This window comes from Trichoderma reesei (assembly GCF_000167675.1).
Source record: "Trichoderma reesei QM6a unplaced genomic scaffold TRIREscaffold_5, whole genome shotgun sequence".
Lineage (NCBI taxonomy): Eukaryota > Fungi > Ascomycota > Sordariomycetes > Hypocreales > Hypocreaceae > Trichoderma > Trichoderma reesei.
This window is the reverse complement of record NW_006711152.1, coordinates 134,768-159,507: the sequence shown is the minus strand read 5'-3', so window position 1 is coordinate 159,507 and position 24,740 is coordinate 134,768. Positions and strand designations below refer to the sequence as shown.

General features: G+C 51.4%; 10 protein-coding genes across 10 annotated transcripts; 6 read left to right on the top strand and 4 right to left on the bottom strand.

Moving 5' to 3' along the window:
* Positions 1-673: 673 nt before the first annotated feature.
* Positions 674-2,309, top strand: TRIREDRAFT_105275 (uncharacterized protein; the record flags this gene model as incomplete). Its single annotated transcript, XM_006963743.1, has 3 exons — positions 674-1,291; positions 1,350-1,682; positions 1,746-2,309. 3 exons carry the CDS (start codon positions 674-676, stop codon positions 2,307-2,309), a joined length of 1,515 nt encoding a protein of 504 aa, XP_006963805.1.
* A 690-nt stretch (positions 2,310-2,999) lies between these two features.
* Positions 3,000-4,726, top strand: TRIREDRAFT_120889 (uncharacterized protein; the record flags this gene model as incomplete). Its single annotated transcript, XM_006963742.1, has 2 exons — positions 3,000-3,166; positions 3,301-4,726. The coding sequence occupies 2 exons, from the start codon at positions 3,000-3,002 to the stop codon at positions 4,724-4,726; spliced, it is 1,593 nt and encodes a 530-aa protein (XP_006963804.1).
* A 2,874-nt stretch (positions 4,727-7,600) lies between these two features.
* TRIREDRAFT_58563 (oxalate decarboxylase) lies at positions 7,601-8,935 on the top strand (the record flags this gene model as incomplete). The annotated part of the gene is made up of 1 exon (XM_006963741.1): positions 7,601-8,935. A coding segment is annotated over one exon (1,335 nt), but the record flags the coding sequence as incomplete, so codon positions are not given.
* Positions 8,936-9,116: 181 nt separating this feature from the next.
* TRIREDRAFT_76230 (uncharacterized protein) lies at positions 9,117-11,146 on the bottom strand (the record flags this gene model as incomplete). The annotated part of the gene is made up of 5 exons (XM_006963558.1): positions 9,117-9,638; positions 9,695-9,710; positions 9,778-10,416; positions 10,589-10,944; positions 11,014-11,146. The coding sequence occupies 5 exons, from the start codon at positions 11,144-11,146 to the stop codon at positions 9,190-9,192; spliced, it is 1,593 nt and encodes a 530-aa protein (XP_006963620.1). The 3' UTR covers positions 9,117-9,189.
* Positions 11,147-11,762: 616 nt separating this feature from the next.
* On the top strand, positions 11,763-13,188 carry TRIREDRAFT_58717 (uncharacterized protein; the record flags this gene model as incomplete). Its single annotated transcript, XM_006963740.1, has 3 exons — positions 11,763-12,290; positions 12,407-12,704; positions 12,773-13,188. 3 exons carry the CDS (start codon positions 11,763-11,765, stop codon positions 13,186-13,188), a joined length of 1,242 nt encoding a protein of 413 aa, XP_006963802.1.
* Positions 13,189-13,708: 520 nt separating this feature from the next.
* TRIREDRAFT_105269 (uncharacterized protein) lies at positions 13,709-16,297 on the top strand (the record flags this gene model as incomplete). The annotated part of the gene is made up of 3 exons (XM_006963739.1): positions 13,709-13,814; positions 13,899-14,042; positions 14,226-16,297. 3 exons carry the CDS (start codon positions 13,709-13,711, stop codon positions 16,295-16,297), a joined length of 2,322 nt encoding a protein of 773 aa, XP_006963801.1.
* Positions 16,298-17,011: 714 nt separating this feature from the next.
* TRIREDRAFT_58639 (uncharacterized protein) lies at positions 17,012-17,726 on the bottom strand (the record flags this gene model as incomplete). Its single annotated transcript, XM_006963557.1, has 2 exons — positions 17,012-17,311; positions 17,367-17,726. The coding sequence occupies 2 exons, from the start codon at positions 17,724-17,726 to the stop codon at positions 17,012-17,014; spliced, it is 660 nt and encodes a 219-aa protein (XP_006963619.1).
* A 584-nt stretch (positions 17,727-18,310) lies between these two features.
* Positions 18,311-19,236, bottom strand: TRIREDRAFT_3055 (uncharacterized protein; the record flags this gene model as incomplete). Its single annotated transcript, XM_006963467.1, has 3 exons — positions 18,311-18,495; positions 18,550-18,831; positions 18,885-19,236. 3 exons carry the CDS (start codon positions 19,234-19,236, stop codon positions 18,311-18,313), a joined length of 819 nt encoding a protein of 272 aa, XP_006963529.1.
* A 1,469-nt stretch (positions 19,237-20,705) lies between these two features.
* Positions 20,706-21,998, top strand: TRIREDRAFT_58701 (hexose-6-phosphate isomerase; the record flags this gene model as incomplete). The annotated part of the gene is made up of 2 exons (XM_006963738.1): positions 20,706-21,002; positions 21,060-21,998. 2 exons carry the CDS (start codon positions 20,706-20,708, stop codon positions 21,996-21,998), a joined length of 1,236 nt encoding a protein of 411 aa, XP_006963800.1.
* Positions 21,999-22,091: 93 nt separating this feature from the next.
* TRIREDRAFT_76227 (glycoside hydrolase family 3) lies at positions 22,092-24,716 on the bottom strand (the record flags this gene model as incomplete). Its single annotated transcript, XM_006963556.1, has 6 exons — positions 22,092-23,006; positions 23,067-23,472; positions 23,531-23,925; positions 23,996-24,153; positions 24,218-24,535; positions 24,611-24,716. 6 exons carry the CDS (start codon positions 24,714-24,716, stop codon positions 22,092-22,094), a joined length of 2,298 nt encoding a protein of 765 aa, XP_006963618.1.
* Between the last annotated feature and the right edge of the window lie 24 nt (positions 24,717-24,740).

Here is a 24,740-nt window from a genome sequence, read left to right as displayed (position 1 = left end):
ACGTATGTAAGGAAATGGAGGCATGAACCATGCATTTCCTCGCCATAAGAACAACAGGAAATCGACCGAGAGTACTGCCGAGCGGAGTTGCTGCCGATGCGGTTGTCAAGAAAGGTGACTGACAATAGGTATTGCATGACAGAACCACCTTTCTCAACTGCCTGGATAGGTCACCATTCGCGCGAGCTCTTTCGAGCTGTCAATTGGGGAGCCGGAAAGTACAGTAAAGGGGCTGGCAGTGAGCTTCTTGATCTGGCATAGCCGGTGCCTGGCTGTCAGACGCGGCTGGGATCTGCCCTACTACGGTGGCTTACACCAGCACCAGGCCTAAGCAATCAGCATTCTAGCATCGGGTGATTGTGGGTTTGGTCTATGCAAGTCGACCTGGCTTACATACCTACGAAGTACGAGGTGCTGAACCGTGTATCCGTCGTGTTTTCCGCTCTTCGGGCAAGGAGTCCGCTGGGAAAGCCGACAGAATGGAGTCCATGGGAGCTTTTCGGCAAGTCGGGTAGAAGGGTCCGATTGGGAACATAAAACCAAGTAATAGGGGCGCCGGGATACGGCCTATTCCACGAGATCTTCGTTACTCGAACAGGCGCTCCAACTCTCTGCCACTTGAACCGCAGATCTTTGGGACTATCTCGAGGACCGTCCTACCAAAACCCCCATCATGAAGGGTATTCTCAAGAACAGCCTGCTTACAGCGGCTGCCCTGCCAGCTCTAGCCTCGGCCGCCTGCATCTCCTCGGGCGATCAGAACACGATCAACAATGCTCTCCAGTCCGGAGGAAACGGCGCTGTTGTCCAGCTCTGCGCCAACGCCGTGATCCAGATCTCGAGCCAGATCAGCTTCACAGCTGACAACCAGGAGATCTCCACCGAGGGCTATCCCACAGGCAGCACGAGGGGTACTATTCAAGTTGCCCCGGGCAGCTCTGCCAGCACTTTGATCTACGGCAAAAACTTCAACAACATCCGCATCAAGAACATCCAGCTTGACGGCAACAGGCCGGGGGCTGGTCTCTTCCCTGGGGGCGCTGCCAACATTGAGATTGGGGGCTTCACCACTGGCCAGACCGTCTCTAACGTCGCTTCAAAGAACCCTCGTGGTTGGAGCTGTCTCCATGCGATTGGCTCCGGAGACGATAATAACCCGTGCAAGAACGTGACCATCATCAACAATGACATTGGCCCTTGCGGCCAGTCTGGCACTGACGCCAATGGAAATGCCCAGTGGGCGGATGGTGTGTCTCTTGACTGCACTAACTCGCTGGTACAAGGCAACACCGTAAGTGACGCCAAGCATTGCCATGAAGAGTTTTCGTGAGCTTACATGTCGTCGATAGATTAACGGCCCTACGGATGGGGGTATCGTCATCTTCGGCTCTCCTGGAAGCACCGTCACGGGCAACACCATCATCTCCTCGCCTGACTACGTGGGCTTCGGCGCCATTAATATGGTCGACCCCGAGTATGGCGGCAGCTACGCTGGTGTCAGTGTCACGAACAACAATATCCAGGGCCAGAAGCTCTTCAACCTGGGCATCGGGATTGGCGCCAATGCCTGGTCTTTCAACGACCCTTCTCCCCTGAAGGGCCCCGCCACCATCACTGGCAACACCATTACTGGGCATGTCAGCTTTCCCATTGCCATCAACGGATGGACCAATGGCATCACAGTATGTCTCGTCTGAGGCGCTACCATCCTCAAACAACAAGCGTTATTAACATGTTCTCATTAGATTACCGGCAACACCGTCTCTGGCGTCACCAATCCCAAGTCTAGCTTTGCCGATGCGTCTCACTGCAGTTCCGCAGTCCAGAGCGTCTTCAACCAGAACGCAAACCTAATCTACTACCCGCCTGGCGTCACTGGACCGCAGAATCTCCAGTCCGGCTTCGTCGCTGCCCCCGGCAATGTGACCAACTTCCTGTGCTCGAGCCCGCCTCTGCCGAACTCGGTCTCGTTCAATGCCGGCTCACTGACAATTGGCCCCGACACTGGTCCATTTGCTGATCTGCACGGAGTCATTGCCCAGTACCAGGGCGACAACAATGTCGTCGTCCTGCAGAACGGATCTCCTGTTTGGGCATCGGGCCACACCTTGAGCCAGGGATGCAATGGCGGCTGCCAGCTGAGATTCGATTCCTCTGGAAACCTAGGCACCTACTTCAATGGCGCTGTCCAGTGGAGTACCAACACTGGAGGCCGAGGCAAGACCATGGTTGTCATCAACACGGCGCCTTGGATCCAGATCAAGGACGGCTCTGGCGCTGTCATCTGGGACACGACGAAGAGCACTTAGGCAGAAAGAGTTGATAACGCTTGCGGCTGGAAATAGCATGGCAAAAAAAAAAAGTCGAATGTATATAACAAGATAGTAAACAGTTAATTTCGCTGTTAGGCCTTTTGAGCATCACACTGAAGGACTGTTTCGCAGGAATGATGAACTAACTCGGTAGTCCTTGGCTGAGGCGAACTCCAAAGCTTGGCAGGTTCGTGTATGGCCTCAACGCATCGCCGCCATGGCAGTCTTGATAGAGGATGTTCCTACGAAAAGGAATATTGGGCATTGTGCATTGTGCATTGTGCAATGCCTCTGATCCAGCCCGCCCCTTGAACAAAAGCGCGAATGGGTGGCGTTGGAGTCGCCTATTATCCTGCTAATACTCACTCTCTTGCTGTCTCTTCTGAAAGCCAAGTATGGCTGAATATGGGTTCTAGGGAATTGGGATACAGAAACGGCTGCAAAAGGCCCTGGACGAGAAATATTAGGTAAACTCATGTTGAGCTCGTATCGTCAAAAGGTAAGGTAAGGTACATGTAGCTGGCTAACGGGCCAAGCCACTCAGAGCTAGTGCTGAGACATACCCGTAAAAGTCTCCCAATCGCGGTCGAGCAGTCTTTGATTACAAGTATCGGTGAAGCGGCAGAGCTTCTGACCTTGTTCACCTTCACTTCAACCCCCCTTTGGCTCTTTTGGCCCGTTGAGGACATGGCATCCGACCCAGTCAGTGATGGCTTCGCGTCAGTTGGAGGCCACAACTCGGCAACTTCAGTTCCGGCGTATCTCCTCACGCTCGTTGCTCTTACTGTCGCGTTCGTCTTTGCATATTCACGCCTGCAGAAAAGCAAGCGAGAAGTGGAGGTTGACTTTCCTCCGTGGGTTCCGCTCGAGGTCGGCATAAGCAGCGCACTGATTCAAGCCGGCGGTACTGCTTCAAGGCTGTTGTTCGTAACTTGTCTCTGGCGGTTAGCACTTTGAAGGATGCTGAAATTCACTGACACTTGCATAGCTCGCTCATATGGCCCCGGAAAGGGTCTCGGTTTGGGCTCACTTCCCGCCATCAAATCCTGCACAACCTCGACAACATCGACCGCGTGTTTACCAAGTCGCCGCACATCCTGAGCGCAGATGTTCTGGGGCTTCGCTTGGGCATTCGCGTCTTTGGCGCGCGGCTGACCAAGGAGATCTCCGAAGAGTTCCTGGTCATCAACAGAAAGCTCACGCAGATAATTGAGCGATACTTTGTTAACGATGCTTCTGCAACTGCGTCAATCCAGGCCGCCGACATACCCGGAAAGGTAGCTCGGCTGCTGAGCTTCTCACCTGATTCGCAGAAGCAACACCAATGGGAGCGATCAGCAGCTATCAAAGTGCTGTCGACTGATTCTGAGGGACAATCAGGAGCTGTCGAAGCTGACCTCGAGTCGCTCATGAGAGACTTTGGCGCCTGCGTCTCCATTCCACGGCTCTATGGACAGGACTTCCTGGATCGCAATCCGCATCTACTCGAAGACTTCTGGAAATTCGACAACAACGCGTTCTCGCTGCTCGTCATCGGCGTGCCCACCTGGGTCCCGATCAAATCCTTTCGAGAAGCACTCGCGGCCCGCACTCGTCTTCATGATGCACTTGAAGGGTTCTACATCCGCTTGAACCAGTACAAGCATGGCCAAAAAGTGGACTTCGATGCGGATATGCGTGATGTCAGCACCGCTGCAATGGAAAGAAACGGTTTTCTCGAGGAGCATGGCGTTCCTATTCGTGCGCGAGCAGAGCTTGAGCTGGGCACCTTCTGGGGGCTGAATGCCAACATGCAGCCGATGGTGTTCTGGCTTTTGCTCTACGTGTACTCGACCTCTGGACTAGTTGATAAGCTGCGAAAGGAGGTCAGACCCTGTATGACGCTGTCCACGGAAGAGTCATCTCCGCAAATTGCTGCCTTTGACTTCTCACGTCTGAGTCATGAGTGTCCGCTCCTAAAGTCTTGCCTCTTCGAGACTTTTCGGCTTGTCGAGGACCCGACTTCGCTTCGTTACGTGTCAAAGCCCATGACGGTATCTGATGGCAACCTTGAGCATCACTTTGAGCCGGGAACCTGGCTCTCAGCACCCCACGCCCTCCTACAATCCGACCCTTCGATCTTCCCAGAGCCCGAAAAGTTCATCCCAGACAGGTTCATAGAGACAGACAAAGAAACGGGCCATAGGGTCGCCCGATACGGACGACTCAAACCATGGGGCTCCGGGTCTGCGGTATGCAAAGGCCGTACGTTTGCTGAGAAAGAAGTCATGGGCATTGTTGCTTGCTTCATCACCTTGTGGGATATGGAGAATGCCGAAGGCCCATGGAAGCTGCCCGGCATGATTCCTGGAACTGGAGTCAAGCGGCCGCAAAAGCCGATTCGAGTCATCCTCAGGCGCCGAAGTCTCGAGTGATAGCATACCTAATACTATCCCTGTAATTGTAATTTGTGGCAGCTTCCTACATATTTAGGTAGATGACGGTAGTCAACGGATACAACAGACGCCATCCATAAGCAAGGTATCATTTGCTAGGTGACGCATGGATGGTCCGTGTATGTATATGCAAGATAAGGGAGGCTTGTCCTGCTACAGGAGCAACGCAGCCATGTCCATGAATGTCCGAATATCCACATAGCCATGCGGCAAGGGTTAACTCTGTCAGATCGTACGTTGACCTGCATCATCTAGATATGTGCTACCCGCCAACAGCACTTCGCCATTGCCATTTCTTGACCGCAGCTCCCCCCAGGTCCTACGACAGCATTGCGACATTCCGAATACCACTTCTCCCTAGCCACACAAGGCGTTGTTTGTTCCCCAAACATTGGCAAACTCAGGTCCACTTATGACAAACACAAGCCAGCCAAACGGACCTCATACTCGGTATCCGGCAATGGCGAAATAGAACGAACAAGCGATGGAGATCCTCATCATTGGGCTTCAATGTTCAGCCATCCGGGAGGGGGGGGGGGGGGGGGGGGGGGAGCGAGGGAGAAGATTTCGAATTGTACGGCCACAGCTATATCGAAGATGGATCGCGTGTGATGCACGCGATCAGGTTGTCATTTGAACAATTGCAGATAGACTCATCCATCATTGAGGGATGGGAGACTGCCAGAGATGGGCCGAGAGGACGGACCTTGCAATGGCATCCAGGCTGGCCTTGCCTCTATCATGGAGCCTGACGACCCAAGCGGCGAGATTAAAGAAGAGCCGCAGGAACCAGGTTAATCCCGCGGGGATAAGGCCATCGGTGACTGATTGATGGACTCTAGACTTGGATTCCGTCGGGGCATGCAGCGCATTGTCCACACCTTGGTGGCAAAGCACGATATTTGGATCCTGTCGCTAGCTACCCTATTCCTTCAGCATGTTAAAACTGAAGGGTGTGCGACACAATGAAAACAAGGCCTTATGTGCGCTCAAGGATTAGAAACGACTGGAAGCACAATGAAATGATCTCCCGATGCTCACGTAAATATCTGAAGTCTGAGGTGGCCCACTTGAGTCCAATCTGGACTGTTGCATACCTACCTAGGTTTGTGTATAATGAAAGAACCCTCTCAAGTCCAATTACGGCCCTAAACAGAACAACAGAATCCCGTGGTAAATGCAACAAGAGCCTTCTATGACTATTCTTTGCCATAAGTGTCTGCAAGTCACTTTCGGTGTTGAGCTTCAGGCGTGAATGTAGACCTTGAGCCATTTCCCAAACTACTAGACGTATGGCGATGTGACCTCGCAGACCAAATCTGCCGCCCTGAATCCTTCTCTGGCTGGCAAGTTGCTGTGTGGATTTGCAACGCCGACATAACCCCGTGAGGGATGCGGTTCGGAAGAGGGAACTACTGAGCATAATGAAGACATCCAAGTATGTAATAGACTTACACCTTTAGCGCACGGCTCCAAGTCTTTATGCACCCACGGCGTCTTTCTCAACCCTGAGTTACAATGCCTCATCAGATCATGTGCGTTTAGCGTCTCGGAGGCAAGAAGTGGCTGCCAATCCCTGTGCATCATCATGGGTCTAGGCACGGCCCGCCTATGGACCAATAGATGAGCCTTGACAATATCATTTCTGGATCGATTTCCGGCAGACTCGATCGCCCTGTGGCCGATGCCCGAGCGAAGGGGGTGCACAGCCATCCACTGTCTGACATTTATAGAGAATCATGGCCCGTTGAACGGATAATCGGAACGAATCTGCCATGTCTTTTCCATGGGTCGAACAAGACGCTCCACCAGGTTCACGGAGAACAGACGTCACGATGTGACATGATGGGCTTTGACTCGAGCAATTTCACGGATGTTTCGGCTCGAGAAACCCCAAGTTCATCTTTGATGCTTTCCAATTCTAGGCATAGTTCTCGGGGTAGGAACATGTCGACGGTCCTCCGAGACGGAGAGAGCTTGAGATCTTTCACCGCATAGAGAGATCTCACAGTGCGGTATCAGAGACGACGCCGACATGTATGCATTGACACGCGTTACGATACAGGAGGACAGTAGACTTGGGACGCAGAGGTTGGTTTCTAGGGGAAGTATTGCCACTCAAAGCCTACCTAGCTGGACTTCTATACAAACCCTGATTGTAACTCACAGAGCACACCGCATGAACTTACCTGGACATAGCCTCAAACAAGAGTGCTCTATTGCAGGGATATCGTCGGACGTATGGAGAAGCTCATCGGTGCCTGGGAGTGGATCGCGAGCATCAAAGGGCTGTATGGAGCTTGACGTGACACGACTGTCCTATCCCGTGTGACACAATATCGAATTGTGCTATCCTGGACTTGCTGCTGGGGATCATCCCGTCTACATCGGTGTTGATCGGGGAGTCGGAGAGTCTTCTCCCACAGACGAGACAGATTGGAGTCCATGGACGAGGAGCACGGGTCGCCAGTCTCGGGCCTAGAATTGAGAAGATATTGATCATGGCGACTTGTATAAAGATACCGCGAAACTGCTCTTGGAATCAGTCCACCGCTCGCTTCTCATCCTCTACTTCAAGAGCCTCTAACAAACTTTCAGTAGACCAACTATCTGGAAAGCAACTTTGTTGAAATGCATCCCAAGTTTTCTTCTGCTGTTGCGGGCATTTTGCCCGCGATGCTGGCTTTGGCGGCTCCGGCTCCTCAGTATGACAGAATCTCCTTCAAAGTCTTTGCTTATTGGAGTAGTTCCACTAACTGACTGTACCACAGAATTCAATCTATCGGAGAGAACACTGGGCCAGTTGCGGGCGTCACTCCTCCTGTCCCTACTGTTACTGCTCCCGTTGGAAGCCTTTACGGAAGCACCGGACTTCAGGGCGGCGTTGCTCCCATTCCTGACACCAGTAAGGATAGTGCCGAGGTGAAGAAGTTCAAGGAGGTCAACGGCCAAGATGCAGATGCCAGCCTTGGTGTGTATCTCGACTTTGACAGCGTCGATGAGCCGCAACCCATTCGCGGTGCTTTCGGTGGCACTGATGCAGGCCCTCGCACCTTTGAATACGAAAAGTTAAACCCGGATCTCTTCGCCGCTCCTGGCACAGACTCTGGTGCTGTCCCAAACGCCGTTTGGCCCCTTGGCCTTTCTCACAACCGCCCAGGTGCTTCTGGTAGAGCTGGTTGGGCTCGTCAGCAAAACACTGCTGTGCTTCCCATTGCAAAGGATATGGCTGGTGTCGATATGAAGCTGGAGCCTAACGCCTACCGCGAGCTCCACTGGCACACTGCTGGCGAATGGTCCTTGATTCTCAAGGGTTGTGTTCGAGTTGCGGCTATCAACGACGAGTCCCAGAGCTTTGTCGACGATCTTTGCGAGGGTGATGTTTGGTTCTTCCCCGCTGGTGTTCCTCATTCCATCCAGGCATTCGAGAACGGAGCCGAGTTTTTGCTTGTTTTCGACCAGGGCGACTTTGATGAGAACGGGACTTTCCTCATCACTGAAATGTTTGCGCGCACTCCTCGCTCCGTTCTGTCCAAGAACTTCCGCGCCCCCGTCGATAGCTTCAAGAACCTGCCAGAAAATCAGCTCTACATCTTCAACGGAACGCCCCAGCCCAAAGACATTAGCAAACAAAACATTACCGCCCCTGGAGGCTTCCTGAGCGGCCCCAACGGCTACACCTATCACTGGTCCCAGCAAAAGGCGTACGAAGTGCCTGGTGGCTCCGTCAAGATTCTGGACCCAACGACATTCCCCATTGCCGCCAAATTCTCCGCTGCTCTTGTCACTATCCAGCCTGGTGCTATGCGAGAACTCCACTGGCATACCACCTCGGACGAGTGGGACTACTTCCTTCAGGGCTCTGGCCGTGCTACCATCTATGCTGCGCCGAGTGCTGCCAACACTTTCGACTTCACCGCTGGCGACGTTGGATATATCCCTCAGGCTGATGCCCACTATATCGAAAACACAGGCACTGAGGACCTCATCTTCCTTGAGGTCCTGCAGGCTCCAAAGTTCTCTGATATCTCTGTCGCTCAGTGGCTTGCTTTAACGCCAGAGCAGACGATCATTGACCACTTGAACATCTCGGCTGAGGTCCTCGAGGCCCTACCCAAGGAAAAGACAATTATCAAGACCGGTAACGCCAATCTCACTGAGGTTGTCAAGACTGGCAAGGCGTATTAAGATTGTGCCGAGACAATATGTGGGGAAGAAGCTTGATGAGGAGGCAAAAGATTGATGGTTTTAATTCCTCACTCCTGTAATACTTGGTGATGTACTTCAGATAGTAGTATCATGATTCCTAATGTCATTTCTATCACCTTGATACGGATAATCACCAGCGACAAAGGCGTCTGTGAATAATGATTTGATGAAACAACATTACTATTCAATTTCGTAGTAGGCAAATCAGATAGAACATATTGATACACCGGCTTTTAGTTGGAGACCACATCAAAGCCCGACATATCATCCAGAGCATGGCGAATCAGCTTCGCATACTTTGGAATGCCGCCTGGGTAGCAAACCGGCTCATACACCTTGCCAGGGATACTTCCACCCATGTAAGTCGATCTGACAGTCGGGAACAGCATCTGGTTGTTGATGTCGACAATGTCCTTCTTCCAAGCCACAGCTGCCTCACGCTTCGGATTGATGTACTTGATATTGTTCATCCGCATCTTCTGGATGCAGTCGGCAATCCATCTGCCCTGCAACTCGACGGTAGTCGGACCGTTGCTGAGGAGCGTTGGGGCCTGAGGGCCGTATATATGGAACATGTTGGGATACCCGCTGACGGTGAGTCCCAGGTAAGTCACGGCGCCAGTCACCCATTCTTCGTCGAGTTTGGTGTTGTTAACGCTCTCGAGCCCTAGCTGTGTCATGACTGAACGAGATTAGCATCTTCTAATGCACGCGAGTCGGGTTGAGAAAGAGCAGTACCTCCAGTGACAATATCCTATGTGAAGTACCATTAGCGCTCTGTTGCCAGACATAAAAGGAAGACTTTGATAGCAATCACTTACAAAACCTGTTGCGACCGCAATAACATCAAAATCATAGTGCGTGCCATCTTCGAGGAGGATGCCGGTCTCGTCAATGTCCTTGATAGCATTGTGCTTGATATCCACAACATCCACAGTTGGCCTATTGAACTGCTCGTAGTAGTTATACTCGAGACATGGTCGCTTGATGCCAAAGTAATGGGGCATGTCGAGAGGAGCAAGCAGATCGCGCTTCCTGGCGTCGTTAATCCGAGCGCGAGTCTTCTTTGCCCAGAACCTGTACGACTCTTTGTTCGACTCTGGGTTGTAGAAGTTATCCTTGTATAGAGCGACCCAGTATCGGAATCCGCCGTCTTTCCAGATCCTCTCGTAGAACTCTTCGCGCTCCTCAGGGGTAACATCAAACGTGTTCTTCTCGTCCCAGTCATAGAGAAAGCCGGCAAAATTTGCCTCACGGTATCTGAACAACTCAGGATAGTGCTTCTTGGCTTTCTCTTGTTCCTCGACGGTAAGGTCCCGTTTGCGCATTGGGACAGCGAGGTTGGGAGTGCGTTGAAACACCTTGAGCTCGCCAGCCTCAGGACCCCACGCCTGGACAATCTGGACGCCGGATGCTCCTGTGCCAATGACGGCGCACTTTTTGCCACGAACATCAATCTTCTCGTCTGGCCAGAACGAGGAATGATGGATCACGCCCTTGAACTTGGTCATTCCGGGCCAATCGGGGATGTATCTTTTGGCAGCCTTCGCAGCTATTAGCATAAATGAAAAGACTCAAAAGACGTGGCTGGCACCAAGTGTCACGAATACTTACAAAGCCAGTCCCCAGAACAAGGTACTTGGCCTTGGTTGTGCGACCATCTTCTGTGCGGATGTTCCACTTGCCCTCGGCTTGGTCAAAATGAGCCCCGACAACAACCGTATTGAAGGCACAGTCTTTCTTCACTCCAATGACCTTGTCAACGTGGTCGAAATATGATCGAAGGTTCTCATAGTTCGGGTAGTTGTTGGGCCAGTTCCACGTCTTCCACACCTCGGGCCAGGAGAATTCATACTCGGGCACCTCGGAGTCGACGCCGGCACCTGGATAGCAATTCCAGCGCCATGTACCGCCGGTGTCATTTCCAGCTTCGAAGATGTACGTCTTCAGGCCACGATCGCGGAGCGTCTTCAACATGAATATGCCAGCTATGTGATACAGACAAAATGTGAGCAACTGTCTGTAATTGTCATTCGCAAGAGGCTAATTCATCCTACCAAAACCTGCGCCGACAATGACGGCGTCAATGTCAAGGTTCTCCGCATAGGGGCCAGTTCTGTCATCGTGTTGCACAGAATAGTCTGTCAACTCGGTGTTGAACTTTTTCGATTCCGTAGGAAAATCGCCCATTTTGTCTGAAATACAGAGTGTAGACTACAGTCAGTCGAGATAATGTAGGAAAATGATGATGTACAAAGGAATGAACTGCATCATCTTTGGGGGATGGGGAGCCTTAAATCTAAAGACCCGGCTTATCCTACGTTCCCATTCTCAACACACAGTAATGAAGCAATATCAGCTTGCAATCCGCAGTACCTCCTCCCAACTCAAGCAAGCTTGTATCACTTCAAAGAAGACAGTGTCGCCAGTTCCCACTGCGGTTGAGATTGAGACATCGATTTCCCCGCAGCTAAGCCATCTGTCCGGGGTTGCATCTTGTGGCTGGTTGAGGAGGCTCTACTGGCAAAACAAGAGGAAAAGAGGGGATTCAGGGATGCGGAACCGCACGCAATATGCGGAAAGGAGTTGCGGACACGCAACCGCACCGTATCAACAGGGTCATGGGACCTTTTCAAGAACTTGGCAGAGTTTCACAGACTCGAAAACCTGCCGAGCTCGCAGATCGGGACAAGCATACCCGAGTGTGACAAACACACAAAAGGCGCATGTGTGCATTATCTAGCATGCAAATTAACCATAACCTGTGAGCCGACAGTTTCACCTTTTTCATTAATCAGTTAACGAGATGTCTCTGAGCGCTGAAACCCTTTCCAATCTTCAAGGCTCAGTCAACAAGGCCTGCGTTGATGCCAAACACGATCTTCCAGGTGTTGCAGTGGTAGTTGTTGGCAAGGATGGAAACGAGTTGTTTGCTCACTCAGCTGGGAAACGGGGCTTGGTGTCGGACGAGCCAATGACCCTCGACACAATCTTTTGGATCGCATCATGCACCAAGATGCTCACTGGCTTTGCTTGCATGCAGCTTGTAGAGCAAGGTGTCTTGAAACTTGATGATGGCGATCACCTTGAGGATATACTCTACGAGCTCAAATCCGTCAAGGTCTTGCGTGAGGACGGCTCTTTCGAGGACAAGAAGAACAAAATCACGCTCCGAATGCTTTTGACCCATACCTCTGGCTTTGGATATACCTTTTCTCACGAACGTCTGAGAAACTGGTCGTTTCCAGTCGGCATAGATGAGTTCTCCGGACGGAGCGAGGATGTGCTTTGCACTCCGTTATTATTCCAACCAGGAGAAGCATGGGAATACGGTGTAAGTACCCAATCACTCTTCTTTTTCTCGCCTTCCTTCTCTTCCGATTTATGGCCCTCCTCCCGTTATGTAGTCCGGCTTCGTGGTATCAGAGTAGCTCACATTGCCTCGAACAGACCGGCATCGATTGGGCTGGACTGGCTGTCGAACGAACGAGCGGCCTCAATCTTGATGCATACATGCAGAAGCACATCTTACAGCCTTTGGGCATCAAAGATATGTCCATGTTCCCTACCAAGGATATGCGAAACCGGCTTGCCTATATGCACAGTCGAAGCCCAGATGGTACTATAAGACCGCGGGACCATCTCCATCGACTGCCGCTGGTAATTGACCCGGACAAGGAGGCTGAGGCTCGTCGGGTGTTCAACAGCGGCGGCGCGGGCATGTTTGCAAAGCCCCAAGAATACTGCAGTAAGTCGCTGACATCCCCATCAATCTCCCACACGAGTAGCAAACAGCGTCTGAAGACTTCGCATAAGAGGTACTATCTGTGCTGTTGAACGATGGCACTTGTCCGCGGACGGGAACTCAACTGCTACGCAAAGAGACAGTGGAAGAGATGTTCCGCAACCAGGTCCCCCAGTTTCCGAACCTTGGTCGTCAAATATTCTTCGATGCCAAACCAGACCTGACCAACATTATCTACGACTTCTATCATGTGCCTGGTAACCCACCACAGGGCTGGGGCTTGACCTTCATGAAGTCTAATGGCGGCAGCACCGGCAGATCCAAAGGAGTGGCTCACTGGGCCGGACTGGCAAACTGTTGGTGGTGGTGCGACCGTGAAAAGGGCGTGGCTGGGATATTGTGCACCCAGATACTCCCATTCGCTGATGGCAAAGTTTTGGGATTGTGGGCTGACGTAGAGACGCAAGTGTACGCAGCTCTGAAGTGAGAAACGCACTTGGACAAATTGTACTGGCTTGTCATTGTTACCTTAATGATTGAAGAGGCGTATCCTCCAAGTGTACTTCGAATAACCTTCTAACCCTGTGGGTAACTTGAATACCGAAGCGGAATTTGCAGGCTATAAAGTCCACAGCCAGTTCAAGGTTAGTTCTGACTTTGACGAGGGTGGCTGACGACAACACGCGAGGCAGACATATTTGGAGAAGCGGAGAAGCGGGGGAACGGATTCGGCAGGATGGCCAAAATCCGGGGTTGGGCAACTACTGGGGGCTACTTAACCAAAAGGAGGGTATGAGTGGCTTGTGGCATTGGCTGGGTCATATGAGCACGATTAAAAGGTAAAAGGCTGAGTCTCGGTGGGAGGCATTACGGTCGTATACGCTCTGCTTTTGTCTTAGACAACTCCCGATTCGACCGAAGAACTCCAAGCTGCACATTTTGCTTCCCCATGTTCTTCACCTTGACAAAACAACTCGGTCCAATAGTGATTACAATACTTTGTTGTCATGAGGCGACAAAATCACAGCTGTGACCAGTGCCGAAGGTCGAAAAGAGGATGTGATGCTCCCTCCTTGGAAGCAGGACAACGCAGCTCGAATCTGTGGCAACTGAGTATGTTTTTTCAGCTCTTACCCATGTGATTTGAGTCGTAGACAATGCTGGTATCCATCCATTTGATCTAACATCTTTGACAAGATAACGGTAATAGCTCTTTCAAGTGCTCTTACTGCAACAAGACCAACAAGACTTGCACATGGGAATGGGCAAAGGCTCAGACACTCCAACGCGCGATCGCATATGGATCGAAGTCCCCTCTGAAAGGAATCTCCGGGAGGAGGCGTGAAAAGACGGATTCTTCGTTTGATTCTTCCATGCCTCAGGAATCGCTTGCTACGAACAATAATGATTACTGTTTCTCTTCGTTGCAAGCCGACAGCTGGGGCGTGGACGATTATCTGTGCTTTCCTGGCAAAAGCGACTACGAATGGAACGTCCCAGCACTACAAACACCACTCTTCGGAGATCCTTTAATGGACTACTCCATTCCGAACGACATCCCCTCCTTGCGGACTGAGGTATCGGAGGATCCAACTACGACGTCTGATCTCCCCGGCGATGCCGACGCTACCATTTCCTACACTATAGAGCCGCAATTGTCTGAATATCCGCCCGGGAGCGATGCAATCTCGCCGGCTCAATATTGCTACCCACTGCAAGATGACGGTCTACGGTCGCTGACCAAGAGGCGACGACTCTCTTCCAATGGCAGTGGCTCGCAACGCACCTCTCTATCCAGATTTTCCGTCGACCAAGAAATGATGTCACATACCAATAGCCAGCTGATTTCGACAAACCTGCTCCAGATATACCACGATGTGCTTGAGCACAATCTCTCATGTTGGCTGACGGAAATCAACAATCCATTGACGACTCAGTCGCGGCATGGGGATACAGAGAACCGTGCGGGCCTAGTCAGGGAATGGGGAACTGCATGGTCTAATAGGATATATACCCGAGCCATCCAGCTAGACCGCGAATCCATATCGGCAAACTTGGTGCGCTTGACGCCTGCGCAAGATGCTTCCGTCACTAATGCCCTGCATCTTGCCATCATGGCATTTGCTACGCAGTGGGCGCAAGGAAGCCATCGACAAAGAGAGCGGTATCCCACGACTTCCACCTCCTCGGGTGATGAATCGGATGGGTTTGCCGAGGAGTTTGATCGTAGCCTTCAGCACCAGATATGGGCCCAGGCCAAAAGGGCTCTGCAGGATGTTGACGAGCTCGAGTCCTACAGGGTGGCATTGGCTGAGCTGATATTTGGATTGACACAGAAGGCATGGAATCATGAACCTGGAGACAGAGACCTTGGAGGAACTACGAATATTCGCTCTCGTGGCGTTGGCTTGGAATCCGAAGTGAAGGCACGACTCGGCGACATCATGTCAAGAGAGGGGCCGCCCATTTACATGGAGAGAGCTGCTCGGAAGGTTCAAACGCTACAGGCTCGATATAACGCAGGCCTGCGAGGCATTGGATCCTCGGTGGTAATCAACAATGGAGTTGAAGCCGCTGGCAATTCCCAGTTCTTCTCCAGCAAGGAGAACAAAGAGACCGCAGGACTCCTGTACTGGTTCGCCGTAATGTTTGACACGGTATCCTCGTCGATGAACGAACGGCCCGTCGTCGTGCCCGACGAAGACATCCCGCGCTATACAGACGAAGATCTCCCCGATACAGCAACGGAGGATGACACTCCTCCACAGGGGAGGTGGGATGTTGGGTCGTTTGTTCACGATGATGTGGAAAACCCTGCTTATAAGCCTACTTGGCCATGCCCGTACGAGGACGCCGCCAAAGCTGTTACCAAAGCCGCACCAGTCAAAGTCCTGCTGTTTCGACATTTATCGTATCTTCAGGGAACACTACGAAGAGGAGCCCGAGGGGAAAGAGTGGAAGATATCATCAGCTCCACCCTCTCTCTCTATCGTTACTGGAACAAGACATACGGATCATTCTTTAGAGAGTTGATGCTCGATGTCGACTCTGTGCCAGAGCGCATAAGGAGCTGGTTCTTTTGCATATCATGTCATTGGAACCTCGCTGCACTTATGATAGCCGACCTTGTTGCATTTGTCGACAACAACAACCTCGGAACTGACATCGAGACGCGGGCACGTACCGAGGGTAGGATTGCATGGAGGATACGAGATGCAAGCACTCAGGAGCTCTCCGAACTTGCAGTCATTTCCATCCCTTGTCAAGGATTACACGACGATTCAAATTTTCATCATGCGGTCAACGAAGGCACCATTCTGACGGAGCCCTGGACAATGATCCTCATAAGGGCTTTCAGCATGGCATCCGCCATACTTCTTGGGGAGGCAGACGAAGCTCTTCGCCACGGCGCGGCGCAGCTGGGATACACAGGCGGGCACTTCGAAGAGACCCTTGGAAAGGTCATGAACTGTATCAAGGCTTTGTGGCATCTGGGGAAGAAGTCGGACATGGCCAGAAAAGCCGCCGATTTCCTCTCTTTGACTACGGACAGACTGCAGGCCGACTACGGAACCGGGGGTGTGGTAATAGGGTGATGATACCAAAGATACCTTCGTTCTTTTTAGAATCTTACGATGTGCTAGCAATAACCATTTCCTTTGGTTTGTGGTATCAATGAACTTGACCTCCTTACGTGTTTCTGATAATTCGTAGACTATGTCCTCGACCTTCTTGGTAATCACCAGATCCGGCAACGCGGCGCTTCTCACATTACACCTAATCAGTATGTGTAATACTTGAACTAGGAGCGGGCAGTTCCTCTCTACCTCACCAGCTTCATCCTACGCGTATGCAACAGGGTAGCGACTCGGCATTGCATGTGTCATCCCGAGATCCGCCTGATTGCGGCTCCGCCCATGAGGGGAACCCTGGCGGTATTGCGGCTCCGCAAGACCTTCGGCGCGGATGAAGGGCGAGGGGGGCAACAGTGGGATAAAACACCGTCGGTCTGCCGCTACCTTATGTGATGGGCGCCGCTATTTTCTTTCCACCCTCATCACTACTTGAGGGGTGCCAGACCGGAGTACAGTTGTCATAATTGATGCTCGATCGGTGTCCTCACTAGGCCTCCAATCCCATGCCTTTCGTAGACACTGGGAACCTGTGGAAACCTGAAAGATGATCCTTTTATAAATTGATCTTATAGGACAATTCGCCCTGGGTTCCAACTCATCGCCGTACAAAGAGCGACTGTCTGACTGTGTGTTCTGATGACAGATTGACATAGCTCGGATGTCTGTCTACCTACCTTACGGCTGATCCCTCTTTCGCTTACCACCGCCTTCGCCTGTATTTCCTTTTGAGAACAGGTCTTCCAGCTTCTGCTGTCCCTTTTCGTCTGTCTTCACTTTGACCTTTTCGCTACCCAGCACGGGCGGTAGCCCCTGCACACGTCGCTTGGCGTCTTCTAACAACTCCAGCTGGCGATCGCGCTGTCCCTTGACTGTGGGGATTGACCATGTGTTGGACGTTGCGCCTTTGTGGGCAAGCTTATACTTTGATCCCTCAAGATGCGTTTCGTATGTATTTGCATCTATTTTCCGGACATGCTGTGTAGGATTGCTTAGTCGATGTTCTGTGTCGGGTCACGGTAATGAGACTCACCTGATGTGCAACGATTAGCCAGTGATACTCAGTCCCTACCGGCGCACCGCTCTTTTCCGGAGCCTTCCTCGCCCTCCTCTTGGTTGTCTTGTAGTCTATCTTCCACAAGTCTGGTTCCTCCTTGGTCTCGTGCCACACTCCGCCGTCGTAGTTCCAGGTGTGAGATCCGCCGACCGCCATGCCGGAATAATACTGGCCATTGAAGGACTTGAGAGCATTGTAACCACCACCAAGGGTGTACGATTGACCAGCTGCTTTTTTGTTGGCTGGAGCTTGTCCGTCTTCTGGCATCTCCTCTTCATCCAGCAGACTGTCATCCGTCAGGTTGATGGTGGCTGCATCTACTTCATCGCTTGGCATCGGGCTAGTCTTTGCCGGGCTCTTGTGCTCATCAGCATGAGTAGAATCGTCATGTTGTGTTGGCGATGGCGACGCGCGCTTTTCAATACGAGATTGCTTCAAACGCTTTGAGGTTCGAGGCATGGTAAATGATGACGCGCCAGCAATTGTCTTCTTCTTAATGATGATTGAGGACGGTAATTTTAGCTGTTCAAGTCTACCATGGATAATTGACATATTACACTTTCAAAGGGAGTGAGTAGTGATAGAGGTTATCGCTGTTATGATCTGAGGATGACGTCGGCGCTGACCCTGGTGTCATTGACGTTCTCTCAAAACGGTCATGATTGCCCACGATACCATGCAATGAGAACATCGTTTTGTCAAGTAACAGCAAGCCACCAGATTGTGGACAATTGTCGATGCAATTGAGGATCGATCACTTTGCCAGTAAAAAAGCTTTGTAACCAAGAAGAAAGGCTCGATATGCGCCGTCTAGTCGTGACAATATGTCTGCCAAGCGCACAGATTACAAAATGAAGATCGTTTCGTTTCCCTAGACCATTGCATTCGAAATATCATATTCATCTAGTCGACTGATGTTTTCAACCATTCACCACAGTGCCACCGTTGCAGTGTATCGTCTGTCCACTAATACATGAGCTATCCATTGAAGCCAGGAACACAACACAACTTGCGATTTCTGATGGCTGCGCTGGTCGGCCCATAGGACTGGTGAATTGCTTTTGCGCTTCATCGTTCATTGTCGCCGGGATTAACGGAGTCCACACTAGACACCCGTCAGCTGCGTGCTAGAAGAGCTATCTGGAGACCTTCTACTTACCTGGTCCTGGGGCAACGGCATTCACCCTGATACCCTTGGAAATGTACTGGTTACTCAGACCACGTGTAAACGACACAATGGCTCCTTTGGTAGAGGTGTAGTCGAGCAGGTCGGGCCGGCCGATGTATGCGTTGATAGACGCGTTGTTGATGATGACGGCACCGCGTTTCATGTGCTTGAGAGAGTACTTCGCCATGTAGAAGTACGAGTGAATGTTGACGTTGAACGTGTGAACCCATTGCTCGTCAGGAAGGTCAAGGATATCCTCAACCATCATTTGATCTACGCGGATGTCAGCAATTCTGTCGTTCAGGGCAGCATGAAGAACCACTTACAGGCGGCATTGTTGAAGAGAATGTCGATACCGCCCATCTTCTCTAGAGCAAAGTCCACTGCCGCCTGGCAATTCTCTTTCTTGACAAGATCCGCCGCAAACAGATAGCATTTTCCTCCAGCCTCTTCGACCTGCTTCTTGGTGTCTTGTGCGTCCTGCTCTTCGTCCGGAAGATATACAGTGGTAATTACGGCGCCTTCTTTTGCGAAAAGCACCGCCGTAGCTGCTCCAATGCCGCTATCGCCACCGGTAATGAGTGCCCTTTTGCCCTCGAGCTTGTTGGCTGCTTTGTAGGTCACGCTAGTTCCGCCAGCTTCGGGAAGCTCATCGCGAGTTGGCTTTGGATTGGGCATATCCCGCTCCTTGCCCGGGAAGTCCTGCTTGGACACGGGAATGTTCTTCTCTGTGAAAAAAAGACGGTAAGTAAAGAGCTTTTCGGGATTGTTCTGATGTGGTATATCGTACCGTCTTTGAATTGTGATGCCATGGTGCCTGAATGCGATAATCAGTTTCTTGCAGCGCGTTTGAGTTTCCCGAGGATAAGGAGACCAACGGGTGAGGAAGGAAACCTCGAAATGAAAGGTAATTTGGTAATATATCAGGATCTCGATCTGCTGTGCTGCGACAGAAATACGTTGGTATCATGATGTCACGAGCGCTCAAGTGGTCAACACATGTGTGTCGTCATGGAGTGGAGGACTCCAATTGCTGATGAGGCGAAAATTACAGGTCGACGCGACCAAATGACGTTATGCACTCAATAGGTACGCATGTTTGCTGTATTAACACACTAAGTAGACAAGTCTGGGTGATACAGCAAGACGGTTGCGATTCCCTGCGCTCGCTCGCAAATTAGAGATGGTGATGAACGCAACGATCTTTGACCTAAAGCAAGTTTATCTATCTACCATTTAGGTAGGTAAGTAGGTAGGTAGCACGTCTATGTTAACTCAGTGCTATCACCACCACATAATGATCCAAGCGGCGGAATTAGCGTCGTGAAAGGCTCAAGGACCTACCGCCGAACGTGGGAGCTTCAAGAGACTACCTAATTGGATAACAGAAAAGTCTAGTTATACTAGACAAAGGCTACCTTATGTGCAATAAGGTTGTCTTCTGTTGCGGCTCGGGGCCTTTCTACAACCCCAGACTGAATGCGTAGACCATTCGCGTGGAAGTATCAGTTAGATTGCTGGACAGAAATTGGATCACTTGGCTCAAAGAAGTCAATAAGGCACAAGTGTACATACGCAATCCGGCCTTTTGCTTGTAAGGATAGGCAGTTTGTCAGACCTGGCTCACAGGCAAGGTATATCGACCATAAACGCACTAGAACTACAGGCAGTATTGCGCTATGTTCTGCTCGTATGTAGAGAGAAAGATCTATTGTGTCGTGCTGTTCCCGCTTTTCCTTTGCTATCAGTCGGTCTGCGTTACCCTAAAGGTGGCCCATGACGATTGTGCCATTAGAAATTATGGGATGAGATATTGAAGATTCAACGGGCCGCTGGTCATTGCAGCTATGAAGCTCTTCCAACTCCACTAGCAATCTTGGCAGAGTTTCGGTCGTGAGGTAATCATGATGTCCCCCCGTTGCTTACATTCTGCCCGGGTGGCGTATTCTACATGTCCACCCTCCATATACTTGATATACTACCCTTCCCAATAATCCTCAGGTACTAGCAATGGGAAGGCACAACATCAATGTATGGTCACCAATATCATCTACGGTAAATTACTCTATATAACCACTCTTTTCAGTTATTCTTCTCAATACGAAGCAAATATACCATATCCACTTGGACGTAGCAAACAGTTCATCATGGCAGATGTACCGCGGCTCTTCCAATTGAGCGGAACATGCAACAACTATCCATGGGGCAAAAAAGGACACGAGTCTCTCGCCGCCAAGCTCTGCGAAAAGACACCAGGGACAGATTTTACCATCAAGGATGATGAGCCGTATTCAGAGATGTGGTTTGGCGACTATCCAGACTTTCCAGCGAGGGTCTTGGAGACTGGCCAGCCACTTGCCGAGCTGTTGAAGGCTCATAAAGAGAAGCTGCTTGGCTCATACTCGATCGAGACATTCGGAAACAATCTTCCATTTCTGCCAAAGGTATGCTGAGAGTCCCCCTTCTGGCAAGAGTACTGGCCTCTAATCCAGGCATTACAGATTCTCTCAATAGCCAAAGCTCTTCCACTGCAAATCCACCCAAACAAATCCCTTGCAGCGAAACTTCATGAGAAGGACCCCGAAAAGTTTTCAGACCCCAACCACAAGCCGGAGATTGCGGTAGCGCTGTCAAAGTTTGAACTATTTGCTGGATGGAGAGACATCAACCAGATTTCCGCCATCTTTAATATCCCCAGTCTACGGCGCTTCGTGCCAGACGGCACAAAGTCTTGGACTGATGAAACTTTGAGGGCTGTGATTCGTGGAATACTCAAGGCAGACGAACAGACCATTCAGGGCATTGAGGAAGACCTAAAGCGACAGTCGCAAGAGGACATCGAGAGCCTCGGATACCCAAGCTCCATGTTTGAGCTTATTCGCCGCCTGCAATCGCAATACTCTGCGACGGATCCGGGACTACTGGTCGCCGTGCTGTGCATGAACTTTCTTGTCCTAGAACCTGGCGAAGCAATCTTTATCCCGGCTGACGGCATCCATTGTTACCTATCCGGGGACATTGTGGAGTGCATGGCCCGTTCCAACAACATGCTGAGTGGCGGGCTTTGCCCCGTTGCGGACCGCGACAACATCGATCTCTTTGCCGAGACGCTTAAGATCGATGAAAGCACGCGAGGAGAAAGCCTTATCTTGCCTGCAAAGCAAAGCAAAGATGGAGTCAACGGGCATACCCTGGTGTATCAGCCGCCCATTGGCGAATTCGACTTGGTACGAATCGACTTGACGGCCGGTTCGGAAGAACAGATCCAGAGCCACAAGGGCCCGGCAGTCGCTATTGCGGTTTCCGGAGAGGGCGCCATTCAGGGAGATGGGAAAGAGCTTGCCGTTAAGAGCGGGTTCATCTTCTTTATTGCAGCAGGAACGGCGGTGACTGTGAAGGCCGATACGGGCTTGCGGTTGTACGCCGCTGTCATTCGATGAACAAAAGCTCATAATGCCACAAAGGTGTGAACACTAGCCCAGGAGATCGTAGAGAGGAAAAGAGAAACGAATTCGCTCAATAAGCTATGCTCCCTAAATATGCAGTTTTCCACTGAGTCGAATATCGCGGCTGCTCGCCCCAACAAATACCTTGTACTCACCCTCCTGAATAACCCACGACTGAGAAACAACATCCCAAACACTTAAGTCTCGCTTCGTGAGTCCAAAGTGAACAGTTCCAGACTCATGTGGACGCAGCAACAGTTTGTTGAATCCGCGCAATTGCTTTGGCGGGCTATTTGGAATGGCCAAGTACAGCTGCGCAACCTCACTTCCAGACATGCCGCCACTGTTGGTGATGCTTGCGGTGACTTGTGCAGCGGCTTGCCAAAGATCGTCGGTACACCTTGACTGCCGAAGGCCCTTTGCCTTTTTGATGGAGAGAGCTGAGTAATTGAACGACGTGTAGCTGAGCCCGTATCCGAACTCGAAGCGGGGAGTCATGTTGTTCGCATCAAAAGCGCGATAATCGAGATAGACGCCTTCGGTGAAATCGCACTGGGGATCGGTGTCTTCGGGAGAGCGTCGCTGGCATGGGGTGTAAACTGAGTAATCGCTCTCGTTCTTGGCAATTGTATAGGGAAGTTTGCCAGAGAAGTTGGCTTCGCCATAAAGAAGCTTCACGAGGGCTCTACCGCTGTCCTGGCCTGGAAGATGCGCGATGACGGCGGCAGTAACATTGGGATGCTCAATCCATTGGTCAACCAGGCGAGTGCCCGCGGCGTGAACGACGACAATCGTGTTGGAGCAGTTGGCGGCTACATTCAAGACAAGGCCGTCACTAAAATCGTCATGGAGGCCGTCACGGTCCCAGCCCTCTGTTGCGATGGCATTGATGAAGACCAAGCAAGCATCTGAAGCAGCATTGACTTCCGGATTGAAGGAGTCCAGGTCCCAATTTACCCAAGTATCATCTTTGCGGGCTCGACGTTGGATAGCAGCAAGCGGCTAGATCAATCGTCAGTCAAAAAAAATTCTACAGCAAATAGGGGAAGAAGAGCCGTGTACATCGTCGATGTATGATGGAGCGTTTGCGCCAGCTCGCCCGCCAGTCATAATTGTCCCTCCCTTTGCTGCCTGGTCGAAATGCGCCTCATTGCCAAGTACGGCCTGAGCCATCTCCGGCGAAGAGGTATATCCGAGCTGGAAAAGAATGTCGGTATTCTTTGTGCGTGGGATCGTAGCATCGTAGCCAAAGACGGAGATCATGGTTAGCTTCTTGTTGAACGGTAGCGCATTGTTTTCGTTCTTGACTAGAACGTGTCCTGCAATGGCGCCCTCCAGAAGCACGGGCTTCGATGCGGGATCGCGTGCGTCGACTTGCTCGTGCGGTTTCGTGAGCTGTTTCAAGCCGATGCCCGGTACTGGAAAGTTGTTGCCATCTTGACCGACTAAGTACCATGCAGCAATGATCCTTTGCGAAGCAAAGTAAGCACGAACTCATGTATCGACAGTGCGGTCAGGCATCTTACCTCGTGGCCATGTCCGTAATCCGAGACTCGCTGACCGTCCCGTTTGCAACAGCATCTGTCAGATTCTTGCCCCAAGAACCACCGAGGGGCATCACCATGTCGAGTCCGGCATTGGCGCTTTGCAGATCGTGCTGAGCATTCCAGTCAAGCATGACGAAACCTTGAAAGCCCAATTCAGCCTTGAGAATTCCGTTCATAAGCTTGTCGTTCATGCATCCGTACGTGTTGTTGATCCTGTTATAGGAGCACATGACGGATCCCACGCCAGCATGCACACTATCCATAAAGGGCCAGAGATAGTATTCGTGTAGGGTTCTGTCATCGATATTTGCAGAAACAGCTTCGACACCAAAGTAGGGACGCCGAAGCGTCTCTTGTTCGTTGGCGATGAAATGCTACGGGGTCAACAGATCAGTATAGTAATTTACACACACAACATGCTCCTTCCAAATCACCGGATAGTACCTTGATGTTCGCAATCACTCCGGCATCTTGCATTCCAGTGATTGTCTCTGCGTTCAATTGGCCAGAGAGATACGGATCGATGGAGAAACCCTCCCAGTTTCGACCACCCAGAGGTGTTCGCCCTAGCGGGCCAGCATTGGGACCGAGTGGGACGTTGACTGACGGTGCCCATAAGCAAAGAATTGATACTGAAGAAGGACGGAGAGAAACAGAAATTCTTACCTCCTTTTGCTTTGAACTCCCCGCCCATATGAAGCCCCCTCTCGTACGTCAGGTTTCGATCCCAGCTCGCCCCGACGTGGATGCCAGAGGGATAAGAATTGACCAAGTCGGTTGCGCGAACTCCGTTGCCGGCATCGTGGACACACATGCCGGGCCATCCCAGGCGAGGAACAGAGCCAGTGTTGCCGGCACAGACATTGTCGCCGGTGAATCCGCGCGTGATGTTGGCCTTTTCTTCGAGTGTCATTTGTCGCACTAACTTCTCGGCGCGACGATACGCGTGAGCCCACGGTCCATTTCCTTTGCTTTGACTTGAATCTACAGATGTGTCTTAGTGTTGATCACACAGCATGAAACACGTCCCATATACCAGAAGATTAGCTGAGTACATACGTGTTGAAGGTATTTGCGAGACGCCTTTGGCAGCAGCGCCGCTCGAAGGCAGAGCTACTGTCACGAGGACCCAGCTCGCAAGGCTGGATAAGTCACACAGCCGCATGTTGATGGGCGACGTGTTTGCTAC